The 23,143-nt window shown below is 35.4% G+C and overlaps 1 protein-coding gene across 3 annotated transcripts in view; it reads left to right on the forward strand.

The window, feature by feature from the left end:
* LRBA (LPS responsive beige-like anchor protein) overlaps positions 1-23,143 on the forward strand; it is a 367,953-nt gene that overhangs the window by 80,361 nt on the left and 264,449 nt on the right. For 2 of the 3 annotated variants that reach the window (XM_058837408.1, XM_058837411.1), the window contains exons 31-34: positions 6,965-7,098; positions 15,235-15,313; positions 15,578-15,711; positions 17,926-17,987. In XM_058837408.1, coding sequence (XP_058693391.1) covers positions 6,965-7,098; positions 15,235-15,313; positions 15,578-15,711; positions 17,926-17,987 — 409 coding nt within the window. The remainder of the gene's footprint in view (positions 1-6,964; positions 7,099-15,234; positions 15,314-15,577; positions 15,712-17,925; positions 17,988-23,143) is intronic. The other variant, XM_058837409.1, reaches the window with a different exon arrangement.

The raw sequence follows: 23,143 nt of genomic DNA on the forward strand, positions 1-23,143 counted from the left end.
CAAATTCTGTAAGGGTTTTTTTTTTCCTTCTTTTTAAAGGCACTTTGTTAAACGTTGTTCCCATGTAGCAGTTTACCAGTGGGGTATCTCTGGGAATTTCAAAGCATCTCTCTGATCCTGCATTTATCTCAGGAATGCTGTGTCAGAAATCAAAACTCTCCTCATATCTTAAGGATTATCAACTTCCCAGCCATAGCTGGAGAGTATACAGTAACAGCTATGTGAGTGAAACCTTACTGAAGGGCTGCCAGGTTGCAAGCCTTTGCAAACAGCTAGGTGTATGTGTTCATTCCCATGCCAAAAATCCACCCCTTATCTTATGGGAAGATACAGTCTTGTGATTAGTGGGTGCCAGGAGTTTATCATGATAAATTTCAAGACTTGCATTGGCTTTTTCCCAAGATCCACAGGGACATGAATTAATGTTCCGATTTCAGTGTGTCCTAAACCAGCAGTTTTCTTATTTAGTAGTAATTGTATAGGAAAAGAGGAGGGGAGTAATGCAAGCAAATTCAAATAAAATGGAAATAAAAATAACCAAAGCTTGGGATAAAAAGAGAGATTTCTCTTCAGTTAGTCTAATAAAACCCATAACCTTTCACTTGCCATTTTTACTGTACACTTTAAAATAAAACCTTGGTCTCTCCTGGCTTCTGCTGCTCTATGTGGAAGCATTCAATAACGATGTCATTATGGAAAACTGATGCTGAGGGTTCAGAGGAATATAGGCTCTTAAATCATGATCTTGTACCATAGAGCTTAAATCTGCAGCTGTGCTGTAACTTGCAGAACAGATATGTTAATAAGCTTGTTTATCTTTTTGGAACATCATCTGTAAGTTGCTTAGTTTGGCTCAGTCTGTGTTTACTCATTTGTCAGTGGTGTGCATATGCCTTCATAGTGGTTGGTTGTGGTAATTTCAGTTAAATTTCATCCAAGTCCCTTTTTATATGGAATGGATATATCTTAGACTTCATTGATTTGGGCCTCAAATGCAAAAATAATAAACTATTTGTTGACAAGATTAAATCTGCCAGGTGTAGATAGAGACAGAATATGAGAATGGCAAATCTTTAGATAAAGGCACATGTGCTGTGATAGAAAGGTCAGCTCTTTCAGCACACCAACAATTTGCATTCTGCAGGGACCAAAGAGGCAAATAATTTGAAGTCTTCTCCCTGCCAATCTGATTTTAAAGTTCTCTTGCAAAATTTATTGTATTCTCTCTATCATATCTTCTCTTCCCCTCCCCACATCCTCTGATCTCTGATGGTTTTGAGAGCCTCTTATTCTTCCTTTCTCCTTGGATATTCCAAGGGAGACATAAGAGAATGGGTATTATCCACAGACAGCAGAGCCCATAGAAGGATGCTGACATGGCAGACTGCTTTCCTGGCTCACAAGATAGAGGCGAAAATAAGTCTCTGATCCTCTTTATTGGTCTTTTGCTCCTTGCACAGGAGTCTTCCAGTGGACATTGTTTTGGTAGCCTGGAACAAGGCTATTTTCTTTTGGTTTTGAATTAAAACCATTACCCTGTTGGGGTACAGACAAACTGTCACCTGCATTGCTTTTCAGTGCTAAAAATAAAAGCTAAGAATTAAATCTGTATAAATTCTTGTATGTCAAGAGGAATCAGAGCTCATATTTTTAAATTACAGTGAGGTCATCAGTTTGGGCTGCCTCATGTTGTATTAAGAATATTTGACTTGCACCCAAGGAAAATTTGTAACTTGAAATATATTTAAAATGAAATGAGGACTTCACAACTTAATGAAAAGTAAATATCTGGGAAAACACTGAAATTTTAGGAGATGTAGATATTTTCTGTCTTTATCTTGAAATGGAAGAATCAGTGAACTGAAACCAGGGAAGGGTTCAATAAGTAAATCCGTATGGAATTTGTCAGAATAGATCATTATTGCGTAAGCCTTTGTCTGTGATGGAAGTCAGTGTTCAGCTCAGTGGTCTGTGCTCATTCAGCAGTGAATAATTGTCTGCAACACGAAGACTTCTTACACTTCAGCATAATTGGGACTAATAACACACTGACCTTCTGGCTAAGATGTATTTATGGTGGCTGGTTCTCACTATGCCTGGCCTATGTTTGTCAGTTCCCCTGCTGTAAATTCTTATTTTAAACCTTAAAGTTTTCATTTTAAATGAAAACAGGCAAGCATCTAATACAGTCATGTAAATGAGGCAGCTAAAGTGTTCTTACCGTGGTGCTTGAGGTCTCCTTGAAAGAGACCTTAAGCATATTTGTGCAGTTTTTATTTTATTTATCCTGTAGCTGAAACCTATTATAATGAATGTTTTAATGTACAAATGTAACCCAGAAATATAATGTAATTGATGTGAATGTTAAGGAGTAAAATACATTGTTACTCTTTTTTCCACATGATGCGTCTCTTCTCCTGTGTGAGCTCGCTTTGTATGTGTTCTGATAAAATTAATGATTACAGACGTTTTATAAAATATGTTATTTTTGTTGATCTGAGGAAATATAAAGTAGCTTGTTGATGAATATTTTATTCATATGTGTAGCAACACTTAAACTTTTTCAGAAAAACACTTATCAGTTTAGCTACAGAAAAGGGACTGTCTTATCTGTGTACTCTTTAAAAGCAAGTGCCCTATTATTTAAGGGAAGTTGAAAGCACATTAATTTTTAAGACAGTTCTGACAAATTTACTTGATTTAATAATACGCTGAACACTTCATGTTTTCTACATAGTTTATTTGCTACAATATTTAAACTCAATTTTCCCATCTCACATTCTTTATGCCAGTTGTGTTCATTTTTCTTATATTAGCATTTAAATAATCTTTCAAAAGAGGAACACAAAGGAACATTGGTAGCTAATGGAAAAATATTTCTTTGGAACACATTTGCAATTCCACCTAAATATTCAAAGAAGATATCATTTTACTGCCCAAGGAAGAAGGAAAAATGTAGGAATTTCAGAATGTAAATAAAGAAGCATGACCGATGTTTATGCTTCAAAAATCTTAGTTTGCTTTTCCAGTATGTGGCAAATGTGAACATCTGTATGTGATTGCTGAGCTGTACTTTCATACCTTTGAAGAAGGTCTGGAAGTGGAAACTCCTGAAACAAGTCCTGCAGCTGTACCATTGGTTGGTTACCCTGTTGAAAGGGAAGGCATCCATGGCAATAAATTCGACATTACCAATACTGCAGCAGTGCACAGCTAGAAAGTCAGTATGTCAGGATACTTGGGTGTTTTGGTTTGTTTTTCTTGAACTACTTTAAGGATTTTTTTTGCATCAAAAGGCTGTGGCAACTGACCAGAAGACCAGGAACATTCACAATTTGAGTTTTTTTTGCATCATGCTTTTCTAATATCCAGCAAAATATCGAGCAATATCCAACAATATCCAGCACTTCTTTTGGCTGTGTGCTTCAGATTGACACAGCTCTTGGGAGGGACCTTCTTTCTTCACCAGAAATACTGTTTATTTTATTTTGGCTCAAAAATAGCAATAATTTCAGTTGAATGTTCCAGATCACTATCTAAAATAAATTCCGTTTGGAAATAGTCTGAGCTCTATGGTGAGATGTTCAAAGACTTTCTTTTCTTACAAGGGTCCAAGGTCCAACAGGACATTTTTGTTGTTGAATTTATGAAGTAGTTTTGTTGAAGTCTTACTCTTTAGCTAAAAGCTTCTGTTTCAGTGGGATATAGTAAACGATGTATATCTCTCATATCTCTCAGAAAAGTTTGTGAGAGTTGTTGTCTCTTGTTTGAAGCATGTGATGACTCTGGAATACTCAGGCACTTCCCTGGGTCCTGTTTATAAGGTAGCATGTTTTCTAGTATTTCAAAGTCTGAAAACTGTAGTTACTAATTTTTATGCCTTGAATCAATGGAAAAGGAATGATGTTGGGTAATTAAAAAAAAAAATAAATACAAGTAGCATCTCTACTTTGCAGCTATAAATAGAATAAGTACCAGATTTCTGGTGCTGGTAATCTGAATATCTTCCTTGTAGTGAATGCCATTGCTAGATGCTGAAAATTATACTGGAAGTAAGTGTTAGAATATAGTTCCCTGTTTCATATACTTCATGGAAAGTAAGTTACTGAAGATTAGAGTAGCAGCTATACATGTATTCCCAAACTTGTACAGATTTGAAGGTGAGGAGGTAGACAAAAGATCTGAAAAGGCAGAAGGGACTGTTCTGGTCATTTAGTGCCGTTTGTTGTAGCCCAGAGGGAGAAACCCCAAAACAGTCTTCATTCCTTGAATGCACCTCTCCTTGGGTAGCTGTAGAGAATTTGCTGAATCTGAATCTGCCAATTTGCTGAAAATACTCCCTCAGTGCAGCCCCAGGTAAGCACACTGAAGGTCAGTAGGAGCTTACAGGAAGGAATGATAACCTATGGTGTTGTACTAGAAGGCTCTTGGAGCTGGGATTTCTTTTGCCTGCCCTTATTGCTGCTGCAGATGAGCACTGTTGAGGTAACAGCTCTGTCTACACACGGCCATCCTCGCTCCACACATCTGCTCCCATACAGATCCAGAGCTGCCACTTGTCCTGTGAGGAGATGCTTTTAGTAATGCTAAAGTTTACTTCTCTTCTAAAATTCCTCTTCAATCCTTCCAGCATGTTCATTTCATGATTTGCATCTGAAAGCAGTCTTTTCTGATATTAAATTCAGTCATAATTCTGCTGTGTATGTATTTTATTTTTTAAAGTGTAATTCTGGCCACGCCTTTTTTATTCTTTGTGACTTAAATTCCACCTGTTTCATAGTTCATCTAGAGTCAGAGAGTAAAATCAGAACATTCTTAGGCATTCAGAAGACACATGCATTCTGATTTGATGTTTTGAGAGAATTCTGATTGACTATTAGCCCTGGGAACAGAAAACTTCTCTAAAGGACTTGTTTTTACCTTCAAGGTAATTTGATGTTTTCTAATTTAAAATTATTTATGTGAATTATATGTTTTTGAGCAGACACAACCTATGTGTGCACCAAAATTTGTCACTAAACATACTCCCTAATCCAGTATATTATATCCAGTATAATTGTGTCTATTAGTAAATAGCAACAAATGGATGATTATTTCTGTAACTTAGTGAGTGTGCAAAGAAATTTTTCCAGATCAGGCAGTGAGGTCTTACGAAGTCCACCTGAATAGACACATATTTATAATGAGAAGTTATACGTTTTTGGGTGTAATATTATTGATTAGTATTTCTTGAGTTGGATATCTATACAGTAAAAGGACTTGAAAACTCTGAAGGAATACGTCTGGGGTTCAGTGCTGTATTATGAAAGTTGGAGAAATGTCATAAAGTTTACTGTGTGTGGGTGCATTTGTACTCTGTAAACTTGTATTCACTTCCTAACCCCTTTCAGGTGTTTGAATGTATGTTACAGAATAGTAGGAACAATTTCCAGGTAGTGAATATCACAGAATCTTGAATGAGAGATCCCCTTCTTATACCTGCGTGGTACAAAACTAATTGGTAATGTGACAATAATTTTAAAAACACTCTCAATATATGACTTATTTCTTAGTCCATTGTTCATATTTCAGGGAAACAAACATGAACATATGAGCAAAATTCATGGTTTAGGCACAATATCTTGACTTGGGACTCAGGTGTTGTTGCTTCTATTTTTTTAGTGACTAGTTAACATTAGCAGTCACCCTTATAATGATATGACATGTACTGCCTCCAAATATGGTGCCTGCCTACTCTGGCCATTGAGGAGAGCTGATTTAATCAGTAGTGTGGTAGCTTCTGTGACATCCTTTTACATCCTGTGACTGAAGTAGGGAGTCAAATACATTCCTTCTTTCCCCATTCCAGCAAGAGCTGTTTTAGAAATATTTGAAAGAACTTCGGTTGTTCTCACACCTGAATTTAGGTCAAGTTTCTGAGTTACTTTGTTTAGAAAATTAATATTTTAAAGCTATTAAGGGAATACTTTCAGTGTGTAGTTGTATTACTGTCAACAAAAGATGTGATTAAATAAATTGAATGTTGAAGATTTTCGGCTTATGGTTAACACCAGGTAATTAAAAGTAAGCGCTGCAGTGGGAGTACATTATATATCAGCTGTACTCTTTACCTCATTAGCCGGGGTTTTGCATGTTTATGGAGCTAACTTGCAATTAAAAACGCCTTTAATGTATGTTTAACAAGGCCTTTTAGGTATTTGGAATGAAGTACTACAATTTAATTGAAATTGGTATAGCATAAATACATGTCTTTGTAACATGTCAGATAAATTGCCGTGCCTAACTTGTCACATCTTTTCCTCTGATGCAGTCTTTAATGCTGACTATAAGGCCTGACATTTAGCTTGTATAAAAGATGGAGATTCTCTCTTAACTCCAAGGAATGTTTTGATTTGTTACGTAAATAAAACTTGATTGGCAAGATATACTTAAATTCATGCCTTAGCTGTATTTTTAAGATGTGAACATTTGTCTGTGCATGCAGATATGTTGGGATGTTTTTAGCTATGGTATATCCTTCTTCAGTTAGTCTTCTGTTCTGCATTAGAATACCTGGATGTATGTCAATGCATCCTTCAGCACTGATAATTCATACTGAATACTGCAACATCTTTTGTAAATAGTTGCCTGAAGTTTAAAAGCAAATCTTGGGGAAGCTTAAGGTGCAAACCAAAACCTTGTTGCGGAACTCTTTTCCTGGTGATATTCTAACTTTGTGCTTTTAGTTAGGGGCTTCTGTGGAAGTGGATGAGATATTAAAGTGTAGCATTAAAAAGTGTACCACCAACAAGTGAAGTGTCCTTTGGTTACAGTGGCCTACAAAAGATGATTGAAATAGAAAGTAGGGAAGCAAAGGAACTTTTGCAGGACATGGAAGTGTAAGTGCTAGATGTATAAGAACGGGATCACAGTAGTATGAGCCTTCACATACTGTATGATTTACTAATCTTTTGTCTTCACCTAGGAGTGTTGTTGTACCTACGAAGAAATCAAGCATTTCATCTTCTACAGCTGCTATTGGTGCTCCTACAAATGCTGTCAGTGTGGTTTCTTCTGTAGATTCATCCCAAGCCCCAGATTTGTCAGGAGAATCTCCTGGTAAGTAAGAGTTAAATTAAACAACCTAAATACCAGCAGTTCTTCAGTCGCTTCTATTTACATTACCATTCACTCTGAACACTAATAAAATAAAGAAAAAATTACAAAAGTAGTACTGTATTAGAGAAAACCCCCAATTTTGCAACAAATGCAAATGTCTGAGCAATATTTATCTTAAATTAAGATTTCTCACTGTTTTGATAAAGTAATCATACTATATTAACTTGTATTTAATATAAATATGGTGTATTCTAGAGATTGTTTTTTATTACAGATTAATATGTAAAGTGTAAGTTTATTTATAAATTCTGGGGTGTTTGACCAAGGGTATATATATTAGTGCTAAGTAGAACTGGAAATTACATCCAAGTATTTCCAATAGCTTTAGCCTGAGGTGAAATTCAGTGTTGATGCTAAACTAATTGCTTTGGACAGTTTTTTCAGTGGGGACAAAATTGAGTAGGTTGTTTATAAGCAAGTGTTCCTTTGAACCCTTGGTCTCTCCAGTTGTTCTGTGTGAGATAAATGATGTTTAACCTTAAATGCTGTGTCAAAGGCATGCTTTTCTACTTAGCCATGTCTGAATCACAAAGCTGTGTAGGATCTTTGTGCCCATGAAGTTTGACTTCAAGGCTTAGAATTGATTCGGATCTTAATCAAGGAAATCTCAAGATATGCCTGGTAATTGGTGTTTTTTTGCAATGTTTGAGTTTCTTTCTTCCTGATTTTATGAACTTCTATTCGAACTGCAAGGACTGGGGGAAAAAATATTGTCTGTTACCATGTCCTCTCGTACTTGTGTGTCTGGAAGGTATTTGTTCACATCTTCAACTGCCCATTCCATTTCTGAGGTAAAATCAAAAAGGTTTTACTCCAGACATTTCCATAAAGGAAAAGAAGAGGTATTGAAATATACTATGGTATATAATATATAATGTAGTACTCTTTGTGAAAAGGGAGAATTCATTTTGCCTCCAAAACTGCAGGAAGTAGCATTATATTGGTGTAGGAGTAATATTTGAAGTTGGAGGATTAGCTGTATTTTGACATGTCACAAATATTTGGGGAAGATTGGCTCTAAGTAGCTAATCTGTTTTAAAAATAGTAAAACCTCACCTACGTTGAAATTGTTTAAAATAATTGCTATTTTGTTAACTTCTGACTGATTTACCTGGTTTATTTGTGGGCTTAATTATTACAATTTCTGAAACAGGTATTTGCTTTTAATAAAAAAAAACCAACCAGATGAACATTGAATTTCAGATTTAGTTAATCTTTTAGGAACATATAGAAGAAAAAAATAAATGCTCCTGTGCCTGTAGAATGTATGAGAAATCCAGACAATAAACAATACTAATGTAGTTTGTAACTGTGTGACTTCCATCATGTCTGGAAGTTTTGGCAAAAATTGGACGTGTAATCTGAACTGATATGCATAAAAAGAAACTAATCAGGATTAAAAATAGACATGTTTAGACTGGCAATATAATTAATTAAAAGAAAAAGTTAAGGGATAAATGAAATCATGCCTTAAACAGATTAAAACCTGAGACTCTTTTCTGCTGTAAAATAATGGCATGGAAACAAAAATTTTTCAGAGATGGAATGGTTTACATCCAATGTTGCTCATGTAAATTGCACACATTTAAGTTTGAAATCAAATTCTCTGTAAGGTCTTAATTAATTTATTTTTTATTAGAGGATGGAAGTGGTAATAAGCAAGCTTCCTATAAAGCAAAAATATAATTTTCCTCTGAGTTCAAATCACTTATTCTTTCACTAATTTTTATTTTCATATGGCAGAGAGTCAATACATTGTTCTCATTTTTCCAGTTAACAGTCATTATAAGTCTGTTTACTTCTGTAATTAAGAAATAAGTTAAAACTTTTTTTTAAAAAGTGCTGAGATTGGGGGCTTATGTAGTGAATATAAATTTGGGGCTATTTCATGTTTGATATGAAGGCTGTTAAACATTATTCCTACATGAAAAAAACCATCTCTTCTGGTTTTTTTAAGTGAGTTTTATATTCATTTGTTTGATACACTTTAAAAATTGGTAACATATATAACTATATATATATATCTCTATATTTTAATATATGTAATATATAGCCTGTAAAATAAATGAACACATAATGCTTTATGATGAAGACTTGAGCAGATTTAGTGCAAAACAGGGGTGTAAGTGCTATGCAGACATTTAAATAGGATTAGATAGCAGGTGATAGTGTTCTAATATTAATGTGCACAAACTCAATTTGGGAATAAGTGTTATATGGTATGTGATCATCCTCCACCTGTAGATGTGATGTCAGAATTGCTTGGTCAAGGTAGGATTTGTGTTGAAATGTCAATCTATGTATTGCCTCCACTGCCATTTTTGTGTGCTCAGAATTCATCAGGCTCCTTCCCAATAATTTTTTCTGAAGTTTGCTTCTTGTCTGTAGCTCAAGGGTTGTGAGCATCTCAGATATTTGATGCTTAAGATACTCCCATATCACATGGATTATGGCATATCCTGGCCAAATACAGACTGTTCATAAGTTGGAAAGAACCATCCAAGCTTGCTCTGTTCCTCTGATATTTTAAAAGAGGGTGACAGTGTGTTTTGGCCTCAGACACTCTGGCTTTTTGCAGAAGTTTCTTCACCTTTACTCATTCAATCTGCAGAATATTTCATAGCACAAAAAGCCTTTCCTGAACACAAATGTGGCTCTTGTGGTCCAAACTTTCCCATGGGTCTGTTGTCGATGGCTGGTATTTGGGTTGTTGGTTTGCTGTAATCTTGGAAATGAATGGAGAAGATAAACCTGGTGGCCCATTTTGAGCTAATCATTTGATGTCTACTGCAGACAGTGGTGTTGCACAAAAGAACATCTTTGCTAGTAGTAATGTAAGAAGCGAGAATTTGCTGGAGTTGTTTCTTCCTTGGGTTGTCTCCCAGGCTGAATGTGCGATGTGACGCAGAGGTTTTACACATGCCGTGTTCAGGAAGGGCTACTGCTAAGACAAGACTAATATTTGTACAGGCAGGACTTGGCAGAGCTGCCTGAGCTATTGTGAACATGCCAGCAGGATGCCTGTATTTTTGTTTGTCAGTTAGTTTTCCTTTTAAATGTTTCCATCACAGTCACAATGTTCTGAAGTGGTGAGAATTTTTAAAATATTTTGCAGTTTGTACTCCCACTGTTTTCTCTCATTCTCTGAGTTTCTCTGTTTATGTGCTTGAAGGATTTCACATGTGTTTTATTAGTGCTTCACTCCAAAGAATGCAGTCTTGAGGCTTTCACTATTCAGTTTCCAAATGGTTGTTCAAATACAATTTTAATGAAGAGGGGATATGAAAAGTCTGAGGGAAGCGGGGGTGAATTGTCTCTTTTCCTTACTGACGTTCTGAATGTAGAAAAACACTGAGAAGTTCCACTCAGTTTCTGTTGCCTGCCTCCTCCCCTTCCTGCTTGAAGTTCTTTGAGTTTCGTTTGTTTTGCCTTTGAGCCACACAGAATTAGTTACAGGATTTTTCCTTCTCTGGGCAAGCTGTTCCCCAAATTATGAAGTTGTAAACGAGGCCATGTCAAAGAGTGAGGTGAAAAAGGAAGTGAATGTTTGGAAGAAAACGAGGATAAGCAGTAACAGCAGATAAAAATGGAGTTGTGACTGCTGAATCCTAGTCGAATACTTAGGAAAATGTAAATTTTCTGTGGCAGTTGGCTTGTTTTGCAAAGATGAATGGTATTCATTGATTTTTATACATAGGTGAAAATGAACTTGAAGTCATGCAATAAAATAAATTAGCAGACGACAAGCTAAAGGAAGAAAAATGATCATGAAGTGAGTTACCATCAGTGCAGAGGTTGTTCAAGCAATTCACTGGATTATAATAATTATTTCAAAGAGAATTCCAGCTTAATGGTGACAGTAGTTGACAGCTAGTTACCATAGCAGAATGGCACTTTAAAAAATTTCAGATTCTGATGATACGCAATGGAAATGGCTTGATACTGTGTCAGTATAAAAACTGTTTTAAAGCCACTTCTCTTAAGAGAAATTTTCACCATTGTTTCATGGAATCTGTTTTGCTTTAGCCTACAGATGTGTTTATGTAACAGAACCCTTATATTAGCTTGTAAAACCTTTCATTGTAGTCTTGCATTGTGCACTTCCAGCCCCAGAAGTGTATTTTGGAATGAACTTATTATTTTACTGAATACCTCTTCCACCAAGGGCACTGGTGTAAGACAGGTCTGTTGTACAAAATTAAGAGACATGGTTATTTAATTCAACTCTGTTTTTTTTTTTTCTAATACCTCATCTCCTTCTCCTCACAAAGTAAATTATCATATACTGCTTGTGCATTGCCAAATGCACTTTGTGAGTGTACATTCAAAAGCAAGAGGATCTTGCACAAGGACTTTTTAAACAATATTTTATTGCTTGAGACACTATTTGTTTAGACCCTTGGGGACCTTGAATAAACAATAAGGTTTCACTGTAAGGGTGCTAGACAGATGATCTATTTGCATTTTCTTTTATGTTCTTGCAAATGTCTGTAAAACTGTCAGTTTGAAGGAGCCAGTTTATCAGTGAAAGGATAAGGAAGAGATAAGTCAGTTTAGTTCCACATGTTTGAAGTAGCTACTGCACTTACCCACATGTGTGTTGTAGATGAAAATATGCTACTGAAGTATTTTCATCTTTTTCACTAAAAGCAGAAAAAAGTGTAATAAAAAGCTTCCTCTGAGTTAAATAAAGTAAAAAATGTACTTTCACAAAACAAAATCTGCATGCAAAAATCACTATGCCTAATCCCATTGAAAGAACCCTGAAATTCTCAGCTGGGATAAATCTGAGATTCACCCCTTTTAGTGAAATGTATCTGAGTTTGGAATGTGGTATTAGATGTTGATAAGCATGAAGAAATTCAGACCAGAAATATCCTTATGTAATCTTAAAGAAGAATATCAGTTTATATAGATGCCTGCCTTATGCTTTGTTAAATTCAAATTATCAGTGCTTTTTTTTTGTGTTTATTTTTAAAAGTTGATATTCAAAATTTCAGTTTTACATTTATACCTCATCTGTTTTGTGCAGATTCTTTTTTATTCCAAGAAGAAAAAATATTCATGTCCTATGTTGTTAGTGATTTCCTTTACCTGCCACTCAAAGTATTTTTACCAGTTTTGTTGAAAAAATGGAAAACCAAAAAAGCCCCAACCCATCCCGAAAAAATAAGCAAAAAAGCCAAGTTAGCCTAGACTAAGAGTGTGTCTTTATTAGCCTCATGATGGCTCTTATGCCCTCTCATTGTCCTTGCAGATGTTTCCCTTGATTTTATTTTTCCCTAATTTTTCCTTCAGTTATTTTGCTGATGGCCCAAATACTGCGCAAGGTATTTTTATCTCATTTAATATAAAAACACATGCTGCTGTGCTTCACTGTTGAGTCTTATTTTATCCTGCTAAAGTGATCTTTGTTTTAATAGGCTAGGATTTTAGTTTGTGTACTATTGACTATATAACCATACCCAGTGAGTAGTGGGTTACTGGTGACAGATATTAGTTGTGGTAAAAAGCATGTGAGCATTTCTGTATTAAGACATGCTACTTCCACAACCTGTGTGTTGAGAGGACTTTCTTGTTTTGAAGGCTTTGTGTGCCATTTCAGTTTGGTGCTGTGCTGGACTACCCAGATAAGTGTGCTGATTTCCCTTTATGGGCAGTGTGTGCCTGTAAATCCACTTCTGGACATGTGGACTTTGGAGTATTTTTAAGTTAGAGGGACTTGTTAAATGAGAATAGGGATGTTGGGCTTCAGGGAGAAAGCTGGGTATTCCAGTCAAATTATTTAAATATAAGGTTTCTCATGACAAATGACATAGTAGTTTTAAAGTCCTAATAAAAAAAATAAAAATTAAAGGAAGTATTTTAGCTGTTAAGTAAATGACAAACCACTGAATCATGTGGCTTTGTTGTCTTATATGGGCTTTGTTTTTCTGTGCAGGAAGCTGTGTTCTAATTTTCAACACATCATTTGACAGCTTTTCTGTTGGGAATACCCAAATACTTTTTGGTGGTTTGACTGTAGAAAATTAGCTGTTAAAAAAAATGGAATTATATCTGTGAAAATACTGAGAACATTTACAAAATCTTGCTATCACTGTTGAAACTTTCAGGAATATATATTTGATTAGTCTTTTTTAGATAAATTATTTAAGATACAGTGCCTAGTAGGTTCACATTTCACTTTGCTTTCAGCTAATGCTTTGTTCATCACTTTCTTATTCTTCATTCTGTATGGCCCACTCAGATTCCTTCTGATTCTATCATACCCATACAGCAGTCATCATAAGAGCTTCAGGTTGAATTTATGAAAAGAACAAATTAATCACATTGACAAAGATATCTCCTATCTCTTAAGAAATAAAAACAAATGAGAGCAAAACTTTTCATGGTTATGATATTCTAATTTATTTTATTAGTTTCTATGCTGCCTTTGAAATAAGATTGGAGAAAACCATCTTCTCTGGATAGAAAAACAAAAAGACCCTCACCCTTCAGAAACCCTTGATATTACTTGGAGGAAGCTCTGTGTGCCAGGGTTTTGGAGCAGAATTTTGAAATTTGACAGGAGAAATATTTCACTATCTCAGGGATCTATCTTTGCCGTCTCTTTCCAAATCTATTTCACTTCAGTCAAGTTGAAAATCTTTGAAAAGTTGCAGGGGACACATTTTGGTAGATAGTTTCAAGATCTCAGCAGCTGTGGAAACAGCTTGCACTTAAGTGAATTAACAAACTCCATTGTAGGTGGGACCATCAGGAATTTTTCTATAGTTCTGAGAAGGGTCACGTCTTTGCTAAGATAGATGTGAGAACTAAAATGATTAAACTCTCTTATTTCAGACTTTTTTCCTTTTTTTTTCCCCCTCCTCTCCTTTCCAGCAGCATAAAAATCTGAAACTGGCAAGGTGAGAAGAAAGAGAATAGGACAGGGTCTCGGGGTGGAAAGAGATAGGATTGCAGATGGACTAGGAGCAGTCATGCTCCTGGGAAATGCACAGAAACCTGTCTGCTAAGATTCATTCCTCTCTATGGCTTGGAATGCAGTGTAAGATTTGTGAGTCACCATTCCTATCCTGGCAGAAAATATCTGTGAAGTCTCTGGCTGTCTTGCTTGCCCCCTGTTCATCATTGCTAATACCAATCCATACTGCACTATGGAGGTTGTATTTCTCTTTATATACTGAACAGCAGAATCTAATATTTACAGATTCCTCCTGTGCTGATGAGAGCCATATAGTGTCAATTTGACATAACACAACTGCTTTTTTTCTGTAAGTGTAGGGTACATAAATGACCCAGTCTTCCCTATCAACCTTTGAATAATTGATGTGGCAAAGTTAATAACTCATAAATGAGGTTATATACCACTGCCATCATGCTAATGACACTGGCAGTGCAATGGAAAATTTTATCACAGCTGCCTCTGTCAGTTTTAGTTTTGCAAAATTTTCAGCTTGGCTATTGAAAATACCCACACATTGCTTTCTGTGTGAATTTAACACAAATACATGTTTTAATTTTAGACAAAATTATTAAGGGTTTTCTGTGCAAGTTATTTGAAATTAGGTGAACACTTCCACTAACCAAAGAAGACGGCTTTAAAACATACCGTTTGGCTTTATATTATTATTAATTAGTATTATTATATATATTAGCATATTATAGTAATATTAAAGGTGTAAGATGTTGTTTGTATTCACTTCTAGAGTGTGTTATTAAATTTGTTCAAAGAGGGTCCTGGCTCTTGACCAGAAGGAATCACTGCTGCCTAGTCTGATTTTCTTCACAAAAGAAACTACAATGCTTCCTTGAATTACTTTCTGTCCATGCTAAAGCAACATTAAGAAAACTTGCCATGGCATATCTGGTAAATATGAATGCAATAGGACTCTTATGGAAGAAAAAAAAATATTTGAAGTACAAAGAGGTGAGAGGATTTCACCTAGTCCTCACACAACACTTGAAAGCCATGGTTTCTCAGAGCTCAGATTCAAGGCTTTAGTTTCTGGTCTGCTTTTCTAAACCCTGGAATGTTTTTTTATTTAATTTGTCTATTATTACTTTCCCTTGTAGGAAGAGGATCATCTAATTCAAAATTGCCATCTGTTCCTGCAGTTTCTTCAGTGCCTGAGGATTCTGCCTCCAATATGAGGTAACTTCTCCAATTGATCTGAACAGCTGTGCTGTGGCTCGTGTTATTGATATTACAATTGATATTCTGATACCATGTAACTTAAGAATGTCCTTTTGCTGATTTTCAATAACTGATGAAGGTTTGGGAAAATACTGAGTGTTGGATAATTAATTCCTTCTTACACATGTATATCACTTAAACATTGTCAAAATCTGTATTCCTTTTTACAAAATTTCAGTAACTTCATTCTTTTATTGCTAATCACATATATCTCTCTACTAGTATTACAGACAGGCTTGAGCATGCTTTGGAAAAAGCAGCCCCACTTCTGAGAGAGATTTTTGTGGATTTTGCTCCCTTTCTTTCCCGGACTCTTTTGGGCAGCCATGGGCAGGAGTTGCTGATAGAAGGTACAAGTAAGTTTCCATTTAAAAAAGGAGGGGTTTTGTGTTCTTTGCTTTACCTTGGAGACTGAAAATTTCTTTATTTAGAAGCTTTCTTCTTGCTTTCCCAAACAGTTCTGTCCACTGGATTTCACTGCCTCCTGTTCCTTCTGTCTTTAGCTCTCTGAGGTCACTGCCTCCTCATCTTTGCCAACTCTGCTACCTCTGTGCCCATCCTCCTTTGTTTTCCAGCTCTCTTGGCCATTTGTCCCATAGAAGCTGTGTACAAAATGTGTTTTGTGAGCTTTAAGAGAAGTTTTGGTGTCCGGGTCAGCACTTTGATACAAAGTAAAGTATATAGCATAGTGAGTTGGATACAGAGACTTGACACTTTTACTGGGATGTTGTGATAGAAGGGTTCTTGGGAGCTGTGTCAGTGGAGTTCTGGTCTTTCACCACCTGAGTCTGCTTCTGGCTTTTTGGCTTCTCATTGGAAGGGAGTCATACAAGTAAGAGAAATACATTGTCAGTATGGAGGAGAATTCTCTGGCACATCTGAGAAGATAGGGATTCCTGTGCAGAACAGTGATCATGGCTCTTCCTGGTGGAAGATTAGTATGAAACAGTCAAGATTGAGAGGATGAAGTTTTCTATCTACTGGGGGGTTTCTCTCTGCTTAAAATGAGGCTCAGTTCTGCAATGGAGGCATTAATGTCTTCATTTTTTAAAAAAAATGTGCATATTGGAAGACTGAATTTAGCAATGCAACACCGGGTTTTCAATTTTCTCAAAATTTGGCTATATCATATAAATTGCTTTGTCTACTGATTTTTAGAATGAAATTTTCAGGTTTTGTCCTGTTGAAGAAGTGACAAGAAGAGCTTGTTGCAGCTTCTAGTGATAAGTGCACTCATGATATAATCCCCTGGTTGCTTAACTTGAGCTGATCACTCACACATGAGCTGTGTTTGCCCTAACAGATCTAGCTTCTTCCTGGGGAATTAAAGTTCTTTTAAAAACATTTTTGAAACTACTCATTTCTTGGATTAGGACAGTCATCCTGTTTGTAATGCTGAATATAAGCATTGTAAGAAACACAATTAGAGCATCAAACACTGCTAAGTGTTTTCCTAAAGACTGCTGATATCAAAATTGAGACTTCATTAAACTTCACTAATTTAAGTTATTTAGTGTGGCACTTTAGCTTGCTTACCATTTGAGGTAAGAAGAATTGGAAGGAAGAAGTGTATGAATTGCTTTTTGTAAGACTCAAAGATGGGATTCTACTTTTGTTTATGCATGTGGGCATCATTTTAGCTGATAAACATTTTTATGGAAGCTCTCTTGTGAGCAAATTTATTTCATTCATACAATAAGAAAAAGCAGAAAAGCAGTTTTTCTCAAAGCTTTGTTTTCTAAGGAACCAAATATCCCATTTTAGTTACATTTTTTTTCTCTGAAGATAAGAGAATCTGGTTCCAAGTATTTTGACTGTAGTATAGTTATATACGTGGATAGAAGAGTATTTCATAAATTGGATGAGCAAAAAAAAAAAAAAGCAGAATAATCACTGTGAGTGTATGAACTGTCTAGACAAAAATAAACACATTAAACCAATTTTTGGTTCTAAACCCCAGTTATAGACCAACCCAAAATAAAATGAGAAAACAAATAATTATACTCAAATTAGTTTGTAAACAACTGAAAATATAGGTTACTGCTTGCACTTCTGCTTAGGTTTAGTGTGGGGTTAAGGGTCAAAGTACTAATAAGAGTGTTTGGGATGTCTGCTGCCATGAAACAAAATGGAAACTTGATTGATAGCTGGGGGCTGAAAGGAGAACGCGCAATGGAGAAAGCAGAGGTCATAAAGCCATTTCCCTTCTCTGCATATATAATGACCCAATCCTTCGAGAAATAGCAAAATGTAGATACAGTGGATTAATATAACATATGTTAACCACGCTTCTGATCATTTTGACATACAAATGTTTATGAAACTGAGTAGTGGGGGTAAGAATTACTATTAGCTGCTTCTTTTAGATGGAAGGCATGATTTCCCTCTCACACATGTACTTTTATTTTGTGCTGATAAAGTACAAAATTGAACTGGAAGTGGCATGAAAGTTTTTGTTTTCTTTTGTTTCTCAAAACACTTCTAATCTATTGCCCTTCAAAATAGTTTGTGTTAATAGCTGGTGCCATATAAGCATGCATTTATGTATAATTTTTTTTTTCCTTTTGTAGGTCTTATGTGCATGAAACCTAGCAGTTCAGTTGTGGAGCTGGTGATGCTCCTTTGCTCTCAGGTGAGGTTTAAGTTACAATATCTGAAATCAATCTGTTTGAACACAATGAAAATTACAGATAAAATTTTACTTCAAATTTTAATTTTAATTTAAATTCATGTGTAATAGGTAAAAAGGTAATGTGCAAGGCCTTTCGATTAAAAAAATAATTGTAATTGTGTCTATTCAAGCGTTTTTTTGTTACCTTGCTGTTGAGCATTTACATAACCTTGAAGGTGGTGTGCCTACGTAATTCTATGCTGTCATTTTTGTAAGATGAGATAGGATCAATAAATATTAAAGCTAAAGAAACAGATTGATTCCTGCAAGTAGGTATACTGAATCCTCTGGGATAAATAGAATTTTTCCTTTTGTGTAGAGGTTATGAAATGAGTGATAAATACTTTTGAAATCCTGTCATTCCTAATTGATTTGACAAGTACTAAGGATTTGAGAAAAATTTAAGCAAGCAATCCTGGTTGTCATCAGTCTAGGATATTCTACATTCCTAAAGGCAATGTGATTTTAGATATGTAAGAACTTGAGAACTGCCTGTTCCTGTGGTTGGAAAATAGACAGAGCCTAAAGAACTTTCTTAAAATTATGTATGCTGTATTAATTGGATTTTTTGTGGGCTTTATTGCCTTTTTTTTTTTTTTTTTTTTTGGTAATTAAATGGAAGCCTGTTTTTATTGAGCCTTTCTTTTGGTGTCTTAAAATTATACCTTTCTGGTAGTAAATTCCCCTACTTAAAACTTTAAAATAGCCTTTTTTAATGGGAATGGTATTGGTCTAGAGGTCAAGGGTTCTGACCCATTTCAGAACCTTTGACCTTCATTTACAACCCCTATGGTTTGCTTGCCTGACGAATAAGGATAATGCAAAATTAATGTTTCTTCACATCGATTTATTCATTTTAGTGCCTATATTGCCAAATTTATTTAGAGTGTGCTGATAGACATTTCATGAATACAAATGAAAGAATCATAGAAGGTGTGAAAAATCGATAGTCTACGTTGTCAATAAAGTGCAGTAAGAACAATTACTTCTGGAGATTACACCTAATAGATTTTACAATGAACTAGTGAGGAGTAGTTACATTTTCCAGTGAGGTTATTATTAATGAATGTAACCAGAACTTTGCTCATCTTATTTTCCATCTTCCTAAGGAAATACAGTATCATTTTACTCTGAAAGGAATTTAATATTCCTTATGGAACTTAGAGAATTTAGAGATTGTTATTTTACATATGGCAGTACTGGAAGTGAACATTGTTCGCAACTTCTAGAATATGAACTTGCAGCTGATTCAAATTATAAAAGAATCTTTGCTACTGAGAAATCCATATAACAAATTTTACTGTTCATTCAGGAATGAGTTAAAGTAAAAACTAATCCAAGTATTAAATATGTGTCTGACAACTTGGTATTACTCTTTAGAAAAATTAGTTTTTGGTATCCATGCTGCTTGTATCAATAATTAGTGCTTGACCTTGCCCTTTTTTTTTTTTTTTTTGGGTAAGGTAATCTAATCTTTCTTAAAATCATGTTGTGCTCTGTAGTGTACGTCACTTGTTTGGTTTTGGGAAGTGGAAAGGATAAGGAATAAATGACGTGCTCTAATGCATCTATTTGTCATATGTGTCACAATGCCACTTAATGCTAATCTAATCAAATTGAAGCTACCGTGATTGCTTAGCGGTGCAAGTTGCACAGGCTGAGGTGGTTATTTGTGGAGCAGTAGAAATAAACCAGTAAGGTCACAAACACCTCAAAGTCTTTTTAAAGTTACATAGCAGCTTGGCAATTTTTGGCAGAATATGAAAAATGATGTGAGGAATGAATCTAAAATTAGCTCCAGATGTATACAGATTGTTCTGGGGTGATAATTACATTTTTCACTTTGAATTTTCCTAATTCAAAGAGGTCAGCATGGCAATCACAGAAGTGATTTATTTTGTTAAGAAGTGAACTGTCTTTTGCTACATGAAAGCTTGAGAGATATGAAATTGAATTTCAAGCTGACATTTTACAGATACTGGGAGGAGATGGGGTTGAGCTTGATTGATTTTTTTCTTTTTTTTTCCTTCTTTTTATTTTCTTTTTTTTCCCTGCAAGATAGGGTGGGAAATGAAGTGATATCCTTTTGCTAAAATTTTAATTAATTTTTAAGAGGAGATGGAGAGGATGCAGTGCCAAAGATCAAAAGATCAGGTCAAAAGCCAGTTTTTAATCACATAGATAATGTAGCATAGTTATGAAGTAAGTATCTGAAAATTTGATTTAAAACTTTACAAATTTGTCAGCCATCGTTTTATGAAATTGAAAGATTGCTCTTATTAATCTTCAGTGTTTTTTATGATAACCTCTTCCTTAAAATTAATTTTAAACATTGTAGATAAGATGTATGTACTTGGATTGTTTTTCTGAAACACCTAACATTTTTCCAATATTCATTTAAATCTGTGGATGAATTATATTTTTCTTCCTCAGAAATGGAAAATGGAATAATAATATCCTACAATTTTGTCATAAAATCTTGAAAATAAAGCTCTTTAATGGGTGAAGTAATTTTTTAAAAAATTCAAGAGGTACAATTCTCTGAAACTATTTGTGACATCTGGTTAATTTATTTTCTTGTGTAAAATTCATATATTTAGGCATATGGAAAAAAACCCCTTATTTAATGTTTTTGTGTTTGCATGTTTATAAATTACTTTCTGCTTAACACAAGATAAAAAGAGAAACAGGTGGTTTGAGACCCAGACAAAAGGCTTTTTCCAAGACAAAAACAGTTGTGTTTTTTGATAGACACGCTACATTTTCAGAGTGTGTGTACTTACATTTCTATAAATCTATCAAAACATAAAGAATCCTTCATTTACTATTACTGCAAAGTGTTCCTGCTTATTTGACATTAATATCATTTTTGAAGGAATCGACGTTGCATTCAAGGCCACTTTATAAAAGCATTGTGTTGCTCATCCTAATTCAGTCTGACACACATTCCAATAACACTACCTCCCTTCTAGGGTTTGAAACTAAATTTATGGCTGAGCATTGTGAAGTGCATCATTTAAAAGTGGTTTCAACCCAAAACATCTAATAAATAAATAATGTGTATGGCTACTCAGTAGCAGACTTTCTAGACTAGAAATCATTCCATCGGATGCTCAACAGTCCACTATCGGAGAGGGCTGTCAGATAAATCTTATAGTAGCTGCATTCATGTCCTGTAAATCACATGTTATTGTCTGAGCCTTCTGCCAGGTCATCTATTCTTTTCCCATTTATCAGAAATGCATACAGTACAGTGAACCTGGAAGCACCATCTCGTCTGGCCTGGCATCCTGTCGGGGCAATTAAACCAGCCGAAAGAGAGAAGTTCTCTTTCTGTTCTCCTGTCTAAATGAATGACATCAGGATGTTGGAGGTGCTCACATGCAGTTGTGAGACAAGACTTCTGAAAAAGTGATGGGAAGGTGATGTCACCCCAAAGAAAACATTTTCATTTAGAAGGGCTCTCTCTCTGTGCCAAAAACTCAGAGGGGCATGGGTGAATTGAATGCATATCCATAAAGCATAAATGCTACCATGCTTTCTTTCATTTGTCAGATATTTTCTTGAAATGCATGACTGTGTAGGAAAAAACTGTGGTCTTCCCTCCTCTCTCATGAAGAGATTAAAAATATTTATTCCTTGCTTATGTACATGAGCATAGCTCCAAGGCGAAAAGGTACAAAGTAGGTGGGATAGGTTCTGTACTTTTCCTTGATGCCTTTCGATTTACAAAATTTCTGGCACTTGAAAGATGCTGCTTTTTGTAGTCAATCATTGAATCTTTGGTGGAGTTTGTGTTAGAGGACTAATTAGGTGGTTCTTCTCAGATTCATCGTGTACTTAGGAGTATTTTTCTACTGAATCTAAATGTTCTAGACTACAAAATAAACTTGCACTGACTGATTCAAACACTGTTCAGCTCTTGGATAATTTTCTAAAATTGATGGAATGCCACACAACCTGTTTAAAAGGTTACAACTGAAAATTAATGAATACTGCAACAACTTGTATGAGCCTTGCACCACCGCTGCCCACAGATGCACCCCATTTGCTTGTTCAAGGGATTCTGATTCTTGGTTCCTCCTTCCTCTATCCAGTGTTTTTCAAAAGGACTAAAGCACATTCTTGATAGCTGATGGTGTATGTAAAACCAAGAGCAATGTTTCAGTGCATTTAATCGCTAGATACTTTATCTTCTGGAAATACTAATATGACATATTGCAATAAAACTACAAAACCGTAACTATTAGATGTATAGTGGACTTTGACAAAGTATTACTTCCACGGGGAGATGGAAGAAGGAAACCTAAACCCTAATACTCCAAATATTTTTCACATGCAGAGATAGCATCTCCTTGTATTGCACAGTGAAATATAATCATGGTTGAACATGTCATGTGCAGCTCTTACAGTTTTTGGAGGTTTATGCATGCATTTAAAAAATACAGCAGAGGCTGATTAGTAGTATTAAGATGGAAAAAAATTACACTGTGAAAGTTTGTCTTATTGCCTTTATTGGTAAACTTAGAGGTCTTCAGCTTGCTTTCTTTTTTCTTTATCTTTTTTTCTTGTGTTAGTTGTCACTGGTTAAGTGGTGAAGTTTTTGGCACAGGTATTTCTTTAGCATGGTATTTCACATTCTACCAAACCCCTTTGCTGGAGGATTCTGGTCCTCATAAAGAAGTCAGTGTGTGTCTCTTGCATGGGCAGCATCTTGGTCTTCTCATCTCTCTTACTTCGATAAGGAATCTTAATTGAGAAATACCAACATATTCCATGTACCCATACAAAGCATATGATTCCATTATTTTCCCTAAGGAAGAGCAACAGGAGTTGGAATTTTTTCAGCAGGAATTTTCCACACCCTCCTTACTCTTCCACCCCATTACTTAAGTGTTTGTGGAATGAAGTGGGATCTTCAGGCTTTTATGAGTATTCTCTGCTCAGAAAAAAAGCTTTGCATCAATGACCCAAATTCACTACCTCAGGAATGGATTTCTGCAGTGTGTTCTAAAATGTGGCAAGTCTTAGAATTGCTCAGAGATTTTAGTTGATGTAGAAGATGGCAGGTTTTCAGTGTTGCTTGAGAGAACACATTATGCTGATGCTCTGGTTCC

Source organism: Poecile atricapillus, chromosome 4, assembly GCF_030490865.1.
Source record: "Poecile atricapillus isolate bPoeAtr1 chromosome 4, bPoeAtr1.hap1, whole genome shotgun sequence".
NCBI lineage: Eukaryota > Metazoa > Chordata > Aves > Passeriformes > Paridae > Poecile > Poecile atricapillus.